General features: G+C 33.0%; 1 protein-coding gene across 6 annotated transcripts in view; it reads left to right on the forward strand.

Annotated features, from left to right (window-relative positions):
- The window catches only part of LOC129912382 (DNA-binding protein D-ETS-3), a 100,397-nt gene that overhangs the window by 46,286 nt on the left and 31,637 nt on the right, over positions 1-22,474 (forward strand). For all 6 annotated transcript variants that reach the window (XM_055990597.1, XM_055990592.1, XM_055990591.1 and 3 more), the window contains one exon: positions 18,618-18,668. In XM_055990597.1, coding sequence (XP_055846572.1) covers positions 18,618-18,668 — 51 coding nt within the window. The remainder of the gene's footprint in view (positions 1-18,617; positions 18,669-22,474) is intronic.

Here is a 22,474-nt window from a genome sequence, read left to right on the forward strand (position 1 = left end):
CCTGGTGGCAGGGGTGACTGGTTGTACCTTTTTGGCACCGTCTGTTACAATGATGTTCGCTTTAGAGAAGGAGTTCGTGTTTTTGGGGGTGGAGATGGGATTTTTTAACTTTTTTCGCGGATTGACGCGTTGGCTTTTATTCCGTTCGTTTCCACTCTACCTCACATTTTTAATTATGTTACCCTGTCAGAATTTCTGATTAAAAAAATATATTTATATGCTCATTGCTCATGCTCATACAGATTGAATGCAGATAAAAAAGGTGGATAGATACCCACTTAAATAACTCCAAAAGATATAAAAATGACACCGACTGGAAAAGTTCTTATGACAGTAATAAATAGACTAAAATAAATGTACAAAAAAAAAAAAAAACAGACTTATGCCTCAATGTTCTTATCTTAATATTATTAGGAAGAACTATATACTATACGTAATTGTTAAGTTTAAATGATTACACTGGTCTGCAAGTAAATCCTCCTTTAAATAAAACTATATTTTTCTAAAGGATTTTTGTATGCTGATTCTGAATCCGAATTCAGAATTGACCTAGCACGTCACGGTTTTTAGATTTTCCCGTTAGAAAATCTCAAAAACCCATTTTTTAGCTGTTTTCAAAGAAATATTTTGGCATAATGTAATCTTTTTCAATTTAAATTAATACGGTTTAAAGAAAGAACTTATTTTTTCTTTCAAATTCAGTTTCAATCTTCACAATATCTCTTTTCTTCTCCGAGATACAGTGGCGACAAAATAAATAGCACATGTACCCTAAAATTTCTAAATAGACTGTTAAGGATGGTGGGGCCAGTATTCTTGTTTGGGGATGTTTTTCTTGGCATGGTGTGGGGCCATTTCATCGGAAAGAGGGTATTATGGACCACCTTAAGTACAAGGAGATCCTAAGGGACACTATTCTACCTTTTACTGTAAAGGAAATGCCTTTAAAGTGGACATTTCTACAGGATAACGACCCAAAACATAAAACTAAGTCTGTGAAACAATTGCTATCCGTCCAAAAAATCGGTGTTATGGAATTGCCAAGCCAGTCCCCAGATCTGAATCCTACTGAGGACTTGTAGAGTGACGTGGGAAAAGCGATTAACAGGTCTGATATCTCAAATTTGGACAAACTTTGGCAGGAATTTTGACGAGCTTGGTACTCAGTAAATTTTGAACGATTTCGGAGTCTTGTTACGTCTATTAACCGCTGGTTTTATGCTGTGATAAATAATAAGGGTTACCCAACCAAATACTAGTTATTTTCTTTTAACTGTGTTAAAATTTTTGTTAATTTCTTTTTGTTTTTAGGAAGTGTGCTATTTATTTTGTCCTAAAAAACTTGAGCTGTATTAATGATTTTGTTGTTATTTTTTGTTAAAGAATTCAATGTACTTAATTTCTTTTTTAATAAATCAAATATATCTGTGTTTTTACTTCCTCATTAATAAAACAGCTCTTTTAAGTTAAAAAAGTGCGAAAAACTTTCATTTTAGAAATTTTAGGGTACATGTGCTATTTATTTTGTCGCCACTGTATATTAATTTAAGTAAGTTAAGTAGGTTTGGCATATCTAACCATAAAGAAACTGATCTCTAAAAATTACTTTAGTGTGCTGATTTTGAATCCGAACTCAAAAAATTTGATTTTGTGATATTTTAATGCGAATATCTTAAAATCCTGATGTGATAGAATTTTTTTGACTTCGGATTCTAACTCAGCACATCAAAAACTATAAGAAAAGTATACTTTTGCTTCTAGGAGAAACAAATCTGAAGCTTTACAAGGCAGTTTATCGAATGGTTTATTACAAATAAGATATTTCTAAATAGAAAAATAGTACCTATATAAAATTACAAAACACGTAAAAATTTTGTTTAATGTATTTTATTATGGTTTTCTGTACATATTTGACTTTTTAAATACAATGAGCATTGATATTTTACATTTTCCTTAATTATGGTGCTTTTGTTCATGTAGGATTTACTAAAAAATGAAGGATTTCGAAATGTCTGCTTTTTTTGTCAATCAGTATTTTAAAAAATGAGTATAAACATTAATGTAAAAGGACATATTTGGTTTCAATCGATAGGTCATATTATGAAAAATAAGTCCTCCAAATTTGAGCTCAATGCGACAAATAGTTTTAATTTTATACAAGTTCAAATGAATCTAAAAGGGTGATTTTTTTAGAAACTACCCACATTTTTCAAAAATCATTTTTACAAAAATGGTACCTGATAGAATTTTTCTGAAACCAGATTTAGATTCATTAAAGTCTAATCTTTTATAATATTTGCAGACCAGTGTTATTATTGCCATGATTATTCAAAGTAGGAATTTTTTTTTTCAAATTTAAAGTTTGATGAATGTGGCAACCCTCTGGATTTACCTAGGCTTCTGAAACTTTTTGGTCTTCAAAATGTTTATATAGGGCTTTTGTGGTACCAGCCTCTCATCTTATCACGTTTTTTGGTCATCTTTTTAGTTCTTCAACTTTGTAGTATCACTGCTGGCAACCCTTCTGCATCCACCTAAGAATTTACTGATTTGTCATGATTTTTATATTAAGAGTCGTATTTAAAATACAGTTGCAATTAACATTAAAAGTGTCCTCCTAGATTTTTTCTGTATGATAGCCCGTCTTTGGAACTGTTAATGCGTTAGAAAAAAATCTATTTACATTAAAACTATGTGAAATTAGATTTTGTAGTTTCTCTATCAAATAAACTATTTTGTTTTTAAATTACTTATGAAGCGCTGTATTATATCTGTATTATATCTTCTATATTTCGCTTGGAGTCGTGTTTCAAAGTCGAAAGTGCGTAGACTTAACCCAAAAATTAGTCTTGTCCCGGGGCCTCCACAACTCAACGTACGCCCCTGCTAACTTGGTTTTATCAAGAAAGTTTAAGAAAACTGAACCGATTTTCGATAAGGAATTTAAAGTTTGGTACACACCCAAAATAGTATACGATAGTGGTACGTGTAACGATACATAATTGTATAGCAAACGCTTCAGAAAGCAAAGATTCCCAGGAGACTTAGGAAACACAATTTTGGGACTTATTCAGCAAGAAAAGCACTAGTTAACCTCTTGAAAGCATGTTGAAAACTATGAAATTCGCAAAAAAGCACGTTGGCAAGCCTAATTTTTTCTGGATTAAGGTTGAATGGACCGATGAAAGTTTTTTTGCACTCCATAAATCACCAAGAGTGAATTTTGTTCGGATGCGGTACAGAAAACTTTGTTCAAGAAAAAAAAAAATCTCACCAACGTGCTTTTTTGCGAATTTCATAGTTTTCAACATGCTTTCAAGAGGTTAACTAGTGCTTTTCTTGCTGAATAAGTCCCAAAATTGTGTTTCCTAAGTCTCCTTGGAATCTTTGCTTTCTGAGGAGGAATTCTTCCCTAGGGGTTTCATTTCCAGCTCCATGATATAAGTGTTCAATATGGGATTCAAAGTGAACTACGCAAAAAAAAAAAATTGTTTTTTTTTTTGTGTAATTTTTTGTTTTGTACAGATTCATGGCTGATTCTACTCAGTACTCGTACTCTTGTGTTTCTTTATTAGCTAAGACATAATTTGACGCAAACAAATCAGTTCTCCATTGATTTGTTTAACAGGTAACGGGAATTTCAACTTGTAACAATAAATGCCCTAATTTCAATATTTATTTGCGAAATGTTTCCAATTTTTTTTATGAATCTGAGCCTTAACATGTTTAACAGTTTGATAAAAGCTTAAAATAAGGAAAAGGTATTATACTTTACATTACCAAAATTGAAAAAGAATGCTGGTCAAAATACTTATGCCGCTCAAAAAATAGCACTTCTAATACAAAAAAAGCTGCCTGAAAGCCAAATTTCACTCATATGACTTACTTTGACCACCATAAGATTCACCATAACATACTTAATAAATAACTACTATCTTTACCTTCATAAAGTTTAACCGTTAGAAATTATTCTTATTAGATAGAGAATTGTAAATTAGTCAAAATAATTATGCCGACGACTGTATGTACATAAATCATATGATTAATTGAAATTTGCGATGCGGCAAAACTTAATGTTAATATTAAGAGCTGTAACTTTTACAGAATTTTTTTTTCATCATTTCCAACAATATTTTCGATAGGTATAACTTTGAACAAAAAAAAAATTAAATTTTTTTGAATCAGTCTAATGTACAATGAACAGTCTAATGTACAATGGTCCACGCTTGTATGTGAAAAATAAAATTTTCAAAAAGTGGTCGGGACACCCCCTAGTTGGGTTCCACATCCTATTGATATTCTGTTGAATTTTCAGCCTCCTACCTCATATAGAAGGGGGTGCTGATCCATATTGAAAAATTGTATTTTTTTAATGTAAAAAATTGCTTGAAAGTTGTTGTTGTTGTTGTTGTACTTATTCTGAAAAAAAAAACATCGAAATAATAATTTCTGGTGCCACATCCAAGTAAGTATTATTATTAATCATTGCTCAATTTTTTTCAAAAAAAGAGTATTTTATATGTTTTATAAAGAAAGTAAAATTGAAATAAGAAATAGTGGTTAAGAGTCCCACACTACTTTTGTGTCGAATACTGCCAAATGTCTTTTGAAGATTTCCTCCCGTCAAAAAAAAAAAAAAAAAAAAAAAAAAGAATTGAAACAAAATCAAGATTACGTTCGAAACCTAAACATTTAACTCATTTAACTGTAATCAGCACTCTCCTGCGCTTAAGGCAGCGACTTGAAATTTCACAACGTTAGTGTTATAGATAAATGGAACAAATTTGTCGGGTGGCACGCCAAAATAACAAAAAAAATATTTTTTTTTATTGACCACCCTAATGTAGGTAAGGTACATACAAGATAAAACTTTAAACTATGAAACCGCCTTCAGCCAAATGATTCAGAGAATTCCCTTTAGCACGAAATTATTGTTATCGAGCTATAAAAATTTTTAAATTCGATCAGGGGTTAAGCCACAAAATTGCATTTTTCGTTTATGATTGAGTATCGAAAAATAATCTCTTATAATCTGAGACAAGTGCTTCATATAGAAAAAAGCGGATCAATACTAAAAATTTTATCGATTTGTATGCATTTCTCAAACTTCAATCTGGCTTGAAAGGACACCAATTTTTTTTTTTTTTCAAAAAAAACCATCCCCTTAACTTACTATGAAGATTCTAAATTTCAAACTATAGATATAGAGTGTTTTTTATCAGTCAAACTTTTTTTTAGATAAGTCAAATTTTATCTTGGTTTTAGTTTCAAGAGCATGAGATGCAGCATCGGAAAATACATCAAGATATAGACAAAGCAACAACTGTTTAATTCTGTGGACGTCGTGGGTGAAAACAGTAAATGGTTGGTATCTTAGATGGGTCTTTGATTTAGATGTAGAAGTTGTGAATTTCTTGTTACCCTAGTGGGGTAACTCCAAAATGAAGTGCATCTACAATGCATAAGAATGATGTCCAGAAAGAAACTTGACCAGACAAAAAACTTTACCACATCATTGATTTTTCAGCCTTGGCGGACCTTTTGTCCTCTGTTTTAATTAAGCCAATTCATAGAAATCTCAAACAGGGCCGGTTTCAGGGGGGGGGGGGGCAGCCTGGGCCGTCGCCCAGAGGCGCAAGCATTGAGGGGCGCCGCAGGCGCCCCTAACTTTTACAAAAGTTTTATAAATAACGAAGTCTATCCAATCGATGTTTTATTTATTTTTACTTTCACAAAGGCGCCCCAATTTTTTTCTATTTTACTTTTTCAACGGCGCTCGTATTGTTTGTTTTAAACTTTTTGAAGAATGAAGGCGCCCCCCAGTTTTGAGTTAATTTGTTTGGCTTCCGGAAGGACAATGGTGTCCAAAATCTTCGTTCATCTTTGAAGAACAAGGCGCCCCAATTTATTTTGAAAGACTAAAGCAATCTTAATATTCCTCCAACCAATTTAATTTTTGCAAAGGCGCCCCTATATATAAAACACTAAATCATAGCTGGTAATATCCAGGCTGTAATAATGAATAAAGAAACAGAAGGGAGATAGACAGAATCCCGAAATTAAAAGTCCAGGAAGCCCAAAACCCAGAATACCCTAAATTCCGAAATCCCAAAAACCCGAAACCCCAAAATCCCGAAAACCCAGAATCCGAAAATCCCGAAAAACCTAAATCCCGAAAACCCAAAATCCAGAAAGGCCAAAAATTGACAGCTTCTCCATTTCTCATAAAAAACTACGTTTGTGTGTGAGAATAAAAGAATAGATCTGTTCGTTGTTCCCTCCTCCAGGGCACTCAAGTCATGTCAATTAACTGTCAAAAAAATCAGAGTTTCTCGGGTTTTCACTTTACATCGAACGCCTTTAGTTTCATCAGCGAACATCGAACACAGAGGAAATAACTCTGGTTGAAAAAGAATCTACAAAAAACGCTTGACAACGAATTCGGAGCGACCCAGAGTGCCCTAGAGCTCACAACGAACAAACCTAATACTTATAAAGGTATGTCGTTTTCGATTAGCCGTCCGGAATCGTTCAGAAGCCTGCTACAAGTTTTTTATTCTCCTACTGAAAAAAAAAACAAAAAAAAATTATTTGATTTTTCACCAATACAGATATTAAGATTCAGAATTGGGTGGAAGTGATTCAAACTTTTTTATTGGATTTCAGAATGAGTGAATCATTGAGTGATTCCAATCGAAAACGACATTAATGTACCTAGTTGAAAAAGTTTTTGAAAAAATATTGTTCAAATAAAACCAACTGTACCTACTCTTTAAATGTGTTTAAACAAAAAAGTCAGAAATAAAGGTCAATTGAGCTTAAATGACATGAATATTTAATTTTTTTTAAAGTTAAACTTATGTACTTTAATAAACTGCACATTGTCAATAAATGCATTAACAAGTATATGAGAGGTAAGACATAATCTGCTATTGCTTTTTTCGTGATTTTAAAAATTGTTTTAAAATGAATTTTTTTTTGAGAGGCGCCACTTGCAATCTTGCCCAGGGGCGCCGGTAGTGCTTAAACCGGCACTGATCTCAAAACTAAACGTAAGTGATTGCCGGTAATTAAGGATAAATTGTGCAAAAGTTGGAAAACGTCTTTACAAGGCTTAAGACAAGGCCATTCAGTTATCAACGTTTGCAATTTGTTCTGTTTCATAAATAAAATGATTGTGACAAGGATGATTTTATTGTCCAAAAGCATCTCCAATGATTTACTCCCTACATAACATAAATTTTAAAAGTTATGAAAAACCCTTAGTCTTTAATGCAATGCATACATAGGGGATTTTCAAGAGACAGTGACTGAAAAGAACCTCTAATAATTTCTGCGTCTTAAAGTTTTTAAAGCAAATAATGTCTTCTAATATTTGAAAAAAAAAAAGAAATAATAAACAATTATTGAAAAGAACAAAGTACTTTGAATACATAACGAGCGTATTGATAGAAAACATTAAACAACTCCTCCCCATAAATAATCTTTGCCCAACTCGGAATCAAAAAACAATATGTTCTTTGACTTGTCGAGATTTAATTCAATATTTTTTACTTCACATTAAACACATTCAATGTCGTTGGCTTTTTTGCCAGCGGCATTATGAAAACAAAGAGTACATTAATTCGACAACCAAGGGCATGCCATCCAGAGGGGAGTTGCTGACACTCAACATAAATTTATTGAAACTCCATATCGCGCGTTGAAACGAGCAACAAACTGTGTAGAAATATTGGACAACAACTTGAACGAAATGCATTGACGATGTTGGCACGTGCAATTCGCGTGTTACATCATTCATACGTCATTAATGGCCACGTGCAGTGTTAGTCGGGGTAAACACGAACAAACTAATATAACACTCTGGAACTGGATCTGGATATACCCTGAAGAACAAAACCGGGTGGAACCGTACAGCAAATAAGTAAATTGTCTTCTTATGCTGGGCGAAAAGCTTTTGGCTATTTTTGATGTTGTTGTTACTTCTTAAAGAAAACATTGAGAATAGCGATTGTGTTCAGTGAAGTCAAAATGCAGACAGACAAAGTGAGATGAAGCTGACAGTTGATTTAATGCGTGTGTATCATGATGAACATAAAGAAATGTGTGTACTTTGGTGACCGCTAACCATCAACCAATAAACCACCCACAATTCCATCCCTCAAGTAAATCTTTTGTTCAAATTGTCACTGTCGTCACATCAGAGTGACGAAACAATTCAGGGTTTTGTGGCAGAATATCACTCAAAGCGGTATAGTTTTGACTTCATAGACACTGTTTAAGCTGTTGATCAGAAAAATTGTTGTTTATCCTATTTCATTCCGATGGTAGTTCCGGACATTGCTTAATTATTACTCTTTTGTTAGTATCTAAAACAACAGGGGTCAAATCGTCGCATACGTTAATAAGTAACTCGTTACTCGTTAAAAGTAATGAAAATATAAGTATATCTTATTTTAAAAATAATCAAACTGTTTGAAATCACGAAAACATACGTTAGGGCATATATTAACAAAATAAAATTTCACCAAAAGAGTTCAAAGCACCAGAACCAACCCCCAATGATTTAAGAAAAAATAATTCCTCAAATTAGAATTATATGGAAAAAAAAATGTGATTAGCCAAAAAAATAATAAAACTCTTAATGTATAAAAAAAAATAAAAAAAAATTCTTGCCAAAAGTGGGATTCGAGCCCACGTCATTTACTCTCCCATATCTTTAGACAACATTCCTTCTTGAGTGGTCGACGAAGTCAAATTTGTCACCCAATTATATTTTGGCCTATGTAGTTGTAGATTCTACAAAAAATTTCATTCTGTTTTCTAACGTATACCGTCAAAGAAAAAACTCGAAATAAAGTTCGCTGTTCAGCTCTTTTGTCCACACGAAGCCGGTCAAACCACAAGTCTATTGTAATGTAACTTCAAGTTTGTAATACATATAAATGATAATTGTCTAAAATACTGAAGTTCTATGTATAAGAACTATTATAGTAATTAGGTAAATTTTTCCATACCTAAAATTCTGCTGGAGTAACTTTTTTTTAATTTTATTATCAATCATAAATATATGCGCCTATTTAATGCGCCCCATACATATTCTGTCTTCCTTGCGGTCAATCACCAACTACACTCTGCACCTTCTACCAGTTAGCAACTACAATCTAAAAACAAAATATGGTTTAAACTTAAGAATTGATTAATAATACTGGGCTTGTTTAAATGAAAGAGCTGAGCAGCGAACTTTGTTTCTTTTCTCAATTCTTTTTATTTTTATTTTTCTTCATTGTATGAATGAAATTTTGCGTATTAAAAAAATCAACAAAAGGAAATAATGAAATAAATTCAATTAAACCATAGTGAGTATTTGTTACTCTCCGACAAACACTATGATTCACATAGGTACGAGTAGGTCAAATTTAACGGATAACTAAAATTCCATAGGTTTCAGGTCGGGTTTCCAATACTATTTACAGTCATATTTATCTCAAATTAATGTTATCAATTTTTGTAATAAATTTTCGCCTTCTCCTCCTATGTAGTGCCACTTTTTGTTATAATTATTTTATCAATTGTTTTAATAAATTATAACAATTGTGAGCTGTCAAATTTCAGTGCGGTCTACTGCGAAATGAGATACAATAAATATAATATTATATTTTGTTTTATTTACCGTGCTATTTATAATTGACTTATCACTTTTAGGAATCCTGGACACAAAAAGAAGAAAGAAATAATAAAATGCACACTCAAAACTAAATCAAATAAATTGGACGACTGCACAGAGAAAAATATGACCCGCTAAAAACTAACAGATTGCCATATTGTTTTACCGTCCATACATTTCATAAGGAAATCTTATTAAAATCAACGATTAATAAGGTTTTTTTAAGGAGATTTCTTATTATTTTTATAGAGAAAATCTTATTAAAATTTGACTGAAAAGTTGATTTTTTTTGCAACTTAGCACTAGAACAAAAATCGCGATCAATATTTTCATGGCAGGTTGGTTCAGGTGGTAAGGTGGGCGACTAATGATTTGAAGTCTCCAGTTCGATTCCCAGCCTGGTCATCGTTTTTTTTATTTTTTTGCAGATTTTAAAACAATGAGGAAAACCCGATAGTTTTAATAAGGTTTCCTTCTTGGATGAAAACCATAGAGAAATCTTATTGTTTTTGTTCTATTTTATGTGGTCTATTTTTCTCTGTGTGTATTGCACGATTAAAATTGCTTAGAATACTAATAGTCGAAGAGGCGACTCGAGTTACTTACTTCATAAGGTTAGAGATTAACAATGGTGTCAAATGAAAGATAAGTTGATACTGCGAAAATAAAACAATAGGGTTGCCACTTCTAAAATGGGAACTTACATGTGGCAAATCTATTTTAAAGGAGAAATTGTCACATACATAACTAATACACTCATATCTTTTTTGTTGTTTGGTCAGATAAAAAATGTTTTGAAATGCCAAACGAAAGTCAAAATATTAAAAAAAAATATAATAAAATAATATAAAAACCGTAACCCTACAAATGTGGCAAAACCCCATTTAAATGAAAACAACACTGACAAAAATCTTCTTTGAACAAAACAGTATAACTTTTTATGCACTAGAATGCTAAATTATACACCATATCTTAGATAATATTCTCTTCTATCTAAAAAATGTCGTGTGACACCTCGCAAATGCAGATAGAAGAGAGTCTTAGCTAAAATATAATGTATGTTATAGCCTTTAACTCTATCAAATATTATACACTTTGGCTTAAATACAAGTGATATTAGTGTTTTTTTTATAGCATTTGAGTAGGGTTTCCGAGTACTTGTCTGGATTTGCGAGGTGGCACCCGAAATTTTTTAGACAGAAGAGAGTATTATCTAAAATATGGTGTATAATAATAAGCATTCTAGTACATAAAAAGTTATACTGTTTTGTTCAAAGAAGATTTTTGTCAGTGGTGTTTTCATTTGAATGGGGTTGCCACATTTGTAGGGTTACGGTTTTTATATTATTTTATTTTTTTTTTTTTAATATTTTGGCTTTCGTTTGCCATTTAAAAAATTTTTTTATCTGACAAAGCAACAAAGATATAAATGTATTAGTTATTTGACAATCTTTCATTTAAAATAGGGTTGCCACATGGAAGTTCCCATTTTAGAAGTGGCAACCTTTTTTTTTTTCAGTATCAACTTATCTTTCATTTGACACCAATTTCAACCTCTAACCTTATGAGCTAAGTAACTCGACGGTCGCCGCTTGAACTATAAAGATTTTTATGTAATAAATTCACACAAAAACATCTTCAAAATAATTTTATAAGAAATTTAATATTCATTAGCAATTTTTGAAAATAATGATTTAAAAAAAAAAAACAAACATTTTTAAAATGAGTTTTCTTGATTTTTCCTAATTTTGATATCAAGGCTTTCTTAATCGATTCTATGGGTATATTTTCGTTAAAATCATTTAAGTTAGTATTGTTAAACAAAAAGCTATTTGTTTTTATCAAAATTTTGAGAGCTGTTTTTTTAACATTTTCATTGTATTTTAAATGATTTTGAAATTGTGAAATCTTAAATTTTAATAAAACCCAGCTGAGTTTCAAAACTTTTAAGGATATATTCCTTAAAAGTTTTGAAATTAAGCTGGGCTCCTTACTCGTTCTTGTTGAAAAGCTATCAAATTAAATAAAATATATAGTTTAAACAAACTAAAAATACACTTTTATCACGCACTAAAAACTGTAAAATAATTTAATTGACTCATAGGAAATGGTTTCTTGAGAGAACTTTTATAAAGTTTGAACTTTGAATGCGAAACAGTTCTAGAATTTCGGATGTTTTACCCTATATGTGGGTTTTAGCCAAAAATGTATTACTTGAAAGGATTTTTAAAAGAAACAAAAACGATTCAAAAAATTGTAAAGTATGAAATTTTTTATCCACATTTTGTGCATATCAAACCTAGTTTATACTTATTAATTTCCAATTGCTAGTATTTACTATTTTGTATGCATACGGGCCAATGCACAGTGGGTCACCTCCCATACAAAGTGCGGTCAAAAATATAATGACCATTTTTTTTTTTAATGAAACACCTGTATTATCATTTTATATAATTTATTATTGCAAAAAAATGCATTAAGTCAGTTTTTTAAAATTTTGGTTATTTTCAAGAAAAATAAAAAAAGGTAAAAAAAAAATTTTTTTGAAAATATAAAAAAAATATGGTTAATGCCGGAAATGGACCTGCCTGTCAGTCGAGCACTTTACCCTTACCCTCTAGTTCAGTCTTTTATAAAAATAATAGTGTCAAAAAGGAATTTTTTTAGTTTTACGTTGTAATTTTTTTTCTCCGTTTATCGTCATTTTAACTCGTATTACTCGAAAAGGGGAAAAAGGGGAAAAAAAAGATAAGATGCGAACGATAACGATTTTATACAATTTGGTGTAAGTGCCAAAATTTTTTACTAATTTTGAGTTGAGATAATTCAGTTAAGTGAATAGTGTAACATTTCTAAAGTTAAATATTAGTTTTTATATTTACTGTGGTCCTACTACTTTTGCCTGTGAATCTCCACTTTAATTTATTCTCATATAGTATTCCGAAGAGTTAGCTATTTCCAAAATTTTTTTGTACCAATATCTTAAAATGCTGGGACTGAAATATTTTGTTTTTTAATTTTTCAAATTTTCTAAATTCTTTAACAGGAAAGCATAAAATCATGATGGAAAGCATCATGTTCCTGTTAAGTTAAGTAGTTTTTTTTCTTAAATAAAAGTTAATTGAGTATTTAATGTTTCTGAATTATTTTCTCGAAATAAAAACAAAACTAACTGTTTTACTGTATTTATCTTTTTCTATGGAAATATGCTCCATTCAATGACATCTCGAAACATTTAATTAAATTCCTTCGGCACCTTAAGACTCCCCACACCCCCCTTCCCTAAGGCAATAATATCTCTGTTCGCTCGTGTTTGTTATGCTCCCATTCCTTTTATTAAACACCCCCAGGCCATTCTTCTCTTCTTCTATATCTCGAAAATTACTTATTCGTGTTTCGTGTTTCTTTCACACTTAATTAAAACTGAAATGCAGAACAATGGAACGAAAATATGAAATGCTTCCATATACGCATATAACACTCCCGCTGCTGTCCCCTTTGGCTACAGAACAGAAACAGCCTGTTCATTTAAATGAAAAAAAAGAAGACATAATATCCAACGACAAGAAGTTGATCTTAAAATTAATTAAGCACTCACATTCCTTCAAATTCGCACACTATATAATTCCATTGCTAGACTATACTATTCGAAACACGGAGATTCCACCATTGCTGTATAGGTATAAGATTTTTGTGAGGGATCGGGGCTTGGAGGTGGCGTGAGAGAAGGTTGAAATCACCACTTAACAGTCCCCCCGTCAGACACCCGCACATAAGGCTCAGAGTGCTTGTGCTATTGCTAGCTTTAGCTTCATTCATTTGAATTTCAAAATGGGGGGGTTTGAGTCTCTCGAACAAATAAGCTCTCCCCCCCCCCCCATCGAAAGTGCGAGAGTGAGCAGTAGTAGTAGTAGGTGTAGCTACACCAATTGGCCCCTTTCGTCTCCGCTCGCGCACCGTACTTATATACTACCGTAGCTATTCCGAAAAGCCCAACGAGAGCTCGCCGATGAAAACGACGAAACGGTAATATCCTTGTGTTTGGTGGAAGGAAAAAGGAAGTGGATAATACATCCGTCCTTGTTGCTTCGTGTCACCCATCATCATTGAAGCCCAGCTATATCCCAGCCATCATCCACCGTTAACCAAACCTTCCGCCCGACGACGACGCACCATACCGCGCATCTCCGCCAAATAACCAACAACCAGCAACCCCAACCGACCGACCGACACCCCCTGGTTTCACTGTTTCAGCCATCAGGATATTCATCGTCGTAGTCGTAGTCGTCGTCATTCCGTTAACTACTGTTTGGGACTTAAAGGCATAAATAGCTCTATACAGAGCGAGCACCACACCCAATTGTGTTCCACAAGGGGAGAACGGAGTTGAAAATACAAAAGCCACCATCCCCTGTTGCTTAACACCCCCCCAAATTGCCAAAGTAGTGGTGAGACAATAAATTTCGGGAAAATTTCCTCCCCATGTGCATGTGTGTGCGCATTTAACCCTCAAGTAAGCCACACCTTGGCTCGTCGCTGATTGGCAGAGAATCGGAAGGGCGCTTAGACTACAGAATACGGATTATATCAGTTTTTCGGGAAGGAAGAAAGCAGCAGGAATCAAAATAACATTCCGCACCCTCTCTAATGTCGGCTATGGTACTTCCACTTTGCTAATGCTAGGGGTTGGTAGTATGGTTTCGTATATTGCGCTACACCCTCACCCAATCCCACCCCTAATATATTCGAGTTCGGCCAGCACAGAAGCCCCGAGAGAGGATGTCATTTGTGGGATTCCCGGTAAAGGATTCAATTGTAAAGCTACCGTGCCACAGATCGGTTGTTGCTATCGTGTTTGAATATCGTATACGAAAAATATAACGGTACGATTTTGAAAAATTGAGCTACTCAGTTATTTGTGATTTGAGAGACTATTTTCTTCAAACATAACACAGAAATAAAAACCCTTTTCACACTTTTGACCAAACAACAAGCGACCGACCAAATAAGTGAGAGTGGAACTGCTGTCAGAAACGGAGAGCGAGAGAAACTAACATACATGCCGAAGGAGCACTCCGCAGGATATCCCATATAATACAAATAAAAGTTGTGCCCGGAAGTGAAGGTGTCCGGTAACGGTAACCGGTTCCGATCGTCGCTTTTCCCGTTCCTTTTCCTGTTCCGCCATTGTCGCCGCTGACGTCGCCGCTGCTGCCGTCGCTATACAACCAAACCAATCCAATATACCTACGACAAGGACAACAACGACGACGATTTTTTCGCTGTTGCGTTTGTTTGTGCGAGAGTCCGTGACAAAAGTGTGACAATATTTTATATTAAACAATAACAACAAAATATACAGTTTTTAGACTTTATATATTCACAGACACAGACATAAAACTCACATGATGTGCGTCTAGGAATAAAAAAAGGATATTCTATTGATTTGTGACTAATTGTTGTTGGTGTTGACTATTTGTTTGTTTGTTTATTTTTTTGTTTGCCTATAAATTGTTTTGGTGTTTTGATACTTTTTTTTGTTGAGTGAAATAAAAATATAAATAATGGGAACTGTGATAACAATTGGGTGATAAAAGTGAAAAAAATAAATTTATATACAGTCAATCGATAGTATATTTCTAACAACGAACTAGAGAAAGAGAAAGGGTGAAAAAAAAACAATTTTTCAAAAGGAACTTTTGTTTCACGATGCTTGATATTAAAACTTCAGCTGATTATTTGTCTCGCTCGGCAGGAAGTTTTAGCAACTTTTCAATGTTGTTTGCAGGTGAGTTATGTTGTTATTAGGTTATGAAACTGTTTTTTTTTTTTTTTAATCAATATTTGTTATGATCTTTAAAATTGAAGATTATCTGTTGTGTAAATTATAAAACAATATTTTCAATCTATATACAATACAGCTTAAGATTTTTGACCTTGGGATGACATTGATGTCGAATACAATTTTTTAACGTCCTACATTTGTACGAAACCTTTGGTACTTCTGAATTTGAATTCAAAATGATTTTCAGGACATATAGCAGCATTTTCTAATTTTAAGATTGCCTTCTGCTATTGATGTTACATACTGATCTTACAGCGGTGATGTAAGCAAACAAATTTTAAGACTTCTGTGGAAACTTTATTTTAATCTCATTAATGATCGGTAACTATTCGCATATCTTCCTTTACGCAGATGGCTTAAATTTTTAGCATAATATTGGCAAACACAATATTCATGAAGTTGAATAAGACTCTAACCCGTCGCTGTTTTAATTAAGAATTTCCCGATGGGGGTTATTCAAGGTATATTTGATAAAGAGGACTCCTAAATAATTTAAGTCGCTCTATTCTCAGTTGTTATCAAGGTGACGTGGGTTGCTCCTTAGTCCGTACAAACTCTTCGTTGAATTTTACTCTCCAGTCTCCAGCAATTTACCCTGGAAGGAAAATCACTTCAAGAGTTTATCTCTCAAAAAACCTTAAAGATTTTCATCCAGTTAAATTTTACCTGTATTTAAACTGTTGAAGATTTATTGAAGGTCCTTTTGATCGTTTTACAGTAATTGCTGTTGCCAATGCAGCAACACTGAGTTTTTAAAGGTAACTATAGCATAGTTTGTTCAATAGCATTTTTAAGAGTTATGAAATGACCATTTCTGAAATAAAGACTATACCTAATGTTATTTCGAGTAATTTTATATGACCTTAATTATTTCACGCAAATATAAAGTAGATTTTGGAACTTAGGGTTTTAATTTCCGTCAATATTATTTTAACGACACCGCTGGCTACGAGTGAGGTTTTGAATTAATTTGAAGATTATTATTCTTCCTTTTTCAAACTAGTGATTGATTATTGATTTTATTTTATCTCCACATATTGTAGACTATCTTAGTACCTCTATGGTTATCTTAATACGAAATCGATTAGTCAAAGTACTTTTTCAGAAGTGGTGTCCTAGTACCATTTGTAGAGCATTGTTTGTACGCTTTGCGAGAAGTGTCAGGCAAAATCTTTTTTTTGGTAAAGACATTATTTTTCTTTCGTAAGGACATGAATTATAACAATAGTCAAATGGTAGCGGGTTGCTGACCTGGATTTCCTCAAAGCTTTTTTCACTCGCCTGAAAAAACCATCGCACTTTTTCCTGGAAAGACTGTTACATTATAGAAAATAAATACCTGTTAAGTAATTATTGTGGTTATACGGTTCCTGGATCTCCTTGCTCCAACATATTTCATCTTAGTGTGTTATTCCGGATATCTAAAGTAATGGCTGGAAGATAACAATACCTTTGTGGCGTGCTTAAGGAAATTTAGGCCTTTTGTTTCCCTTTTTACAGTCACAGATACTATCGAATCATATGACTAAAGAATATAATTAACAAAATTGTAAAAGTTGCTTATGTATCCAGATACAAAATTGATTTCTGAATAGAGATTTAATGTATTAACTTATTCTCGAATTTTATCTTGCTGCTTTATATTACTAAAACAGCATGATCGAATGTGGAATTCATTTATTTCTATAGCTATAGTAGGTATACTTTTCTCAGGAATTTGCTACCACTTAGAGTCTTTTCAGACAGCAAAAGTTGAAAAAATTATTATTAGCAATAGGTTAGGTATAAGGATGGTGGGACAATTAAGGATAAATGATATATGAAAAGTAGACCTCTAATCGCAAAATTTAAATATAAAAGCTAATTATAGTAAGGAGATCTATGTTCAACTTCTAGTCAAATCATTTTTTGTATAACCTCTAAAATATTGAGAAAGATAAAAAAATACGATTTTTTAATTTTTTTTTAAATTTTTATCTTATCTTTTTATGTTTTTTGCCTATTGTTTTTTTAAGCAAATATAAATTTTTAGATATTTGAAAAATACATAGCCTAGGTATATTAATATTTACATAAATCAAAAAAAGTTATCGAAAAAATTTCTGATTTTTTGCAATGCCATATTTTAGATTTAAACAAATAAACGATAACGGTAAATGAAAGTATCTAGTATTAGATTTAGCCATAGAAACCAAATTATATTTTCTAATGGGTTTTGACCTTCTAAATTTTAAAAACTACTCTAACGTTTAAAGTTTTTGAGATATCGAATTTTGAACTTTCAAAAGCACTATTTTTGCAATGTTTTTGGTGAAGAAATTTATCAGTTTCAGTGGAATTTGGATGTTTCCGTCAATTCAGCTACATTGAAGGTTTGAAAGAAACAAGGTCTACAACCAGGTTTAGGTATCCATATTTTAGAGTGCGGTGCTTTAATAGTGCATTGTTGTTGCTTTTTTTTTTGTTTTTTCTTTCATTTTAAAATTTAAAATTTTATTTTGTTTTTTTAATTTTGATAGTATAATTTTTTTGAAAGTTTAAAATTCGATATCTCGAAAGCATTAACGAAAGAGCAGTTTTAATACTAGATTTCAAATCAGAAGGTTAACCCATCTGAAAAATATAATTTGATTTCTATGGCAAAATCTGGCTGGCCAATACTACTGTCATTTACGCCAAATTTTGTCTTAAAAAATAGTTTAAGGCACCTACATAAGAGCCCTTAAACAAGTTATATAAAATGTGAGATATTGTGAAAAGAGTTCTACTAAAATGGTAGAATAGGATCAAGTTTTGTGGGTTGATAAAATTTACAGACAACTTTGTGAGTTTTTTCTTGTCGGTTATTATGGTTAAACCCTATTTCTATTAAGTCCGACACCCACAATTACAAATAAAAGAAAAATTAATCTTCATATTTATTTTTACATATTATTATTGCATCTGGAAACCATCTAAACAGAAGTCTTAATAAAATGAAATTTAGTGTTGAGAATGAAAAAGTACACCAAATAACTCAGCTTTATGTTTTTAATTTTTTCAGAGTTTGTGTTAAGAGACTCTGGATTTGATATTTATTATAATGATTATAATCTTTTTTTACAGATTCATCTTATAAATCATCGTGGGGATCACATAGTACATCTCAATCACAAGGTGAGTTAATAATATCACAATATTTACTTTACCAGATGCAAATGTAATAGCTTGAACAAAAGTTTACATTTACAATGAAATGTTTTCAAATCTTTTCGAAATAAGAACTTTTACCTTTTCTTGAAGCAATCTTTTTCTCAACCTTATCAAATAAGCCCATGTTGTTGATTAAATTTAATCTTCAAACAATATAATCCTATAATAGTAGATTAAAGCCATTGACAAATTATTCATCTTTAACAAAAAAAAATAGGTACAACCTTAAGACGACTTACAAAGACAGCTTAGCACCTTATTCAATTCGAAAAGATTTTGTCCGCAAGAAGGTCAACCTTGAGACATTAAAATGTTATAAGAAATATATCTTTAAATCTTTATAATTCTTTTCTTCTGATGCGACATTCGAATTAAACTTGATTGTCTTAGCCAAAGTCAAAAACACGATGGCTTAATTAATGTTTGTCATTTAAAAATCTATTTATAACAATTTATGATTATTAACTAGCCAATTAAAAAAATACTTAAATAAACAAATTTTGTTTACCTATGTTTTTTTTTTGTAACAAAATGATAAATCACTAAGCAGACTTAAATGACAACGGGTGGTTGTTCATTGATATAACTGCTATGGATCAGGTTCAGTCGCGCCTGTTAGTTTTAATATTTTTTTAATGGCAACTTTAAAATTATAATTTTTAACTCTTTTACTTAACAGAAATGTTAAGAACAGAGTTCTTAATCATTAAGAAAAAAAAAAGAGTGTGTGTACACATGTACACGCGACTGAAGTTATACTTCTCATTCAGTATATGTAAATGAATTTCATTTGATATTTTTAATTTCTATTATGAAGTAATTAATTCACACTTAGTTTTTTTACATTTTTATCAAGTGAACAATAAATTAATTCTTTCATCCTCCTTGCGTCCATGTAGTTTTCAATTTATTCTGTGAAATTTACTCATGTTGTGCGGTTCAGAACGTACGGTATATGGTTAACGAAAGTAAATGAATTGCGAATAAAATGTGCGATATGGTAATTTTATGAGAATTGTGTGTGCTTCAGCACTAGTAGTAGCAATATGGAACTTGCAGGGTTGCTACAAAGCTCAAAAGTTAGCTGAGCTCAGCTCACAGCTCAGCTCAAATTTTGAGCTAACTCACTTTTGAGCTATGTACCATAGCACAGCTCATTTGAGCTGAGCTGAAAGTGAGCTGAGCTGATGGTTGAGCTGAGCTGTTGGGTGAGCTGAGCTGAGCTGAGCTGTTGGGTGAGCTGAGCTGTCGGTGAGCTGAGCTGAGCTGTTGGGTGAGCTAAGGTAAAGTGAGCTGAGCTGAGCTGTGATGGGTGAGAGGATACATTGATTTTTATTTGGAAAGTATAATGAAATATGAAGATATTTTAAACTTTTATAAAACACCATAGCTTAAGATGTTTGGTTCTAGTTATTAATGGAATTATTTTAACACATGGATATTTTTATAAATAAGACAGATAATTTTTCGTGATCTTTTCTCTTGGTTTTTTTAATAGTAAATATATTTCTATTTTTTTAGTAAAATATTTCTTTTTTTATCATAAAAAAAAATTCCGGTACAATCCGGTTTTTCGATTTTTTTCAAAATTCCGAGAAAATCGCGTTTGAAAGTTGGGGTAAATTTTTTTTTTCGAAAAATCCCCGTATCTTTGAACGCTCCTGGAAGCTAAACCGCTTCAGAGCAATTTTTAGGAGTGATGCTTAATGATAGCTTGTGTCATGGGCCTACGCTTTGCACATTGTCAGATTTTTAAAAAATCGCCTTCCATGTTAAACCACCACAGCATGCCTATTTTTTCAGAATCGTGCCTATTTTTTTTACTTTTAAGTTCTCCCGGTTTGAGAACGCGTGGACCTACAGGGATGGGAGTTGTACCCAAATGTAGGTTAGAGTCCCCGCTACCTTTTGGCAGCAAAAATTTTATTATCATTTTCTTTAAAATTCCGCGATATAGGCGTTGAAAGTTGGGGGCGCGAAAAACTTCTGGGAGCTGAACGCTTTGATCTAGAGACAGGGGAGTGGTGCCATATGAAAGCTTATATTCTCAGTGGTTTAATCCGGTTTTTCGATTTTTTTCAAAATACCGAGAAAATAGCGTTTGAAAGTTGGGGTAAAATTTTTTTTCGAAAAATCCCCGAATCTTTGAACGGTCCTGGAAGCTAAACCGCTTGAGAGCAATTTTTGGGAGTGATTGGCACCACTCCCAATGATGATAGCTTTTGTCATGGGCCTACGCTTTGCACATTTTCAGATTTTAAAAAAATCGCCTTCCATGTTAAACCGCCACATCATGCCTATTTTTTCAGAATCGTGCCTATTTTTTTTTACTTTTAAGTTCTCCCAGTTTGAGAACGCGTGGACCTACAGGGATTGGAGTTGTACCCAAATGTAGGTTTGAGTCCCCGCTACCTTTTGGCATTAAAACTTTTATTTTCATTTTCTTCAAAATTCCGCGATATAGGCGTTGGAACGCTTTGATCTAGAGACAGGGGAGTGGTGCCATATGAAAGGTTATATTCTCAGCTAGCCGATAGTGGTATAATCTGGTTTTTCGATTTTTTTCAAAATTCCGAGAAAATCGCGTTTGAAAGTTGGGGTAAAATTTTTTTTCGAAAAATCCCCGTATCTTTGAACGCTCCTGGAAGCTAAACCGCTTGAGAGCAACTTTTGGGAGTGATGCTAAATGATAGCTTGTGTCATGGGCCTACGCTTTGCACATTGTCAGATTTTTAAAAAATCTCCTTCCATGTTAAACCGCCACATCATGCCTATTTTTTCAGAATCGTGCCTATTTTTTTTTACTTTTAAGTGCTCCCGGTTTGAGAACGCGTGGACCTACAGGGATGGGAGTTGTACCCAAATGTAGGTTAGAGTCCCCGCTACCTTTTGGCATCATAAATTTTATTTTCATTTTCTTCAAAATTCCGCGATATAGGCGTTGGAACGCTTTGATCTAGAGACAGGGGAGTGGTGCCATATGAAAGATTATATTCTCAGCTAGCCGATAGTGGTATAATCCCGTTTTTCGATTTTTTTCAAAATTCCGAGAAAATCGCGTTTGAAAGTTGGGGTAAAATTTTTTTTTCGAAAAATCCCCGAATCTTTGAACGCTCCTGGAAGCTAAACCGCTTGAGAGCAATTTTTGGGAGTGATGCTAAATGATAGCTTGTGTCATGGGCCTACGCCTTGCACATTGTCAGATTTTTAAAAAATCGCCTTCCATGTTAAACCGCCACATCATGCCTATTTTTTCAGAATCATGCCTATTTTTTTTTTACTTTTAAGTTCTCCCGGTTTGAGAACGCGTGGACCTACAGGGATGAGAGTTGTACCCAAATGTAGGTTAGAGTCCCCGCTACCTTTTGGCATCAAAAAAATTTTTTTTTTCATTTTCTTCAAAATTCCGAGATATTGGCGTTGGAAGTTGGGGCGCTCACTTTCAGCTCAGCTCAAATGAGCTAAGCTATGGTACCTAGCTCAAATTTGAGCTGAGCTGTGAGCTGAGCTGAAATGTGAGCTTTTTGCAACCCTGGCAACTTGCCACATGGAAATTACCACATGCAACTTGCCACATGCAACTTGCCACATGTAACTTGCCACATGCAACTTGCCACAGGCAACTTGCCACAGGCAACTTGCCACATACAACTTGCCACACGCAACTTGCCACATGCAACTTGCCACATACAACTTGCCACATGCAACTTGCCACGTGAAACATGTTACTTGCAACGTGTTGTGTGTTTTATGTTTGCCGTACTGCGGCG

The sequence above is a fragment of the Episyrphus balteatus genome, chromosome 2 (genome assembly GCF_945859705.1).
Source record: "Episyrphus balteatus chromosome 2, idEpiBalt1.1, whole genome shotgun sequence".
NCBI classification, from domain to species: domain Eukaryota; kingdom Metazoa; phylum Arthropoda; class Insecta; order Diptera; family Syrphidae; genus Episyrphus; species Episyrphus balteatus.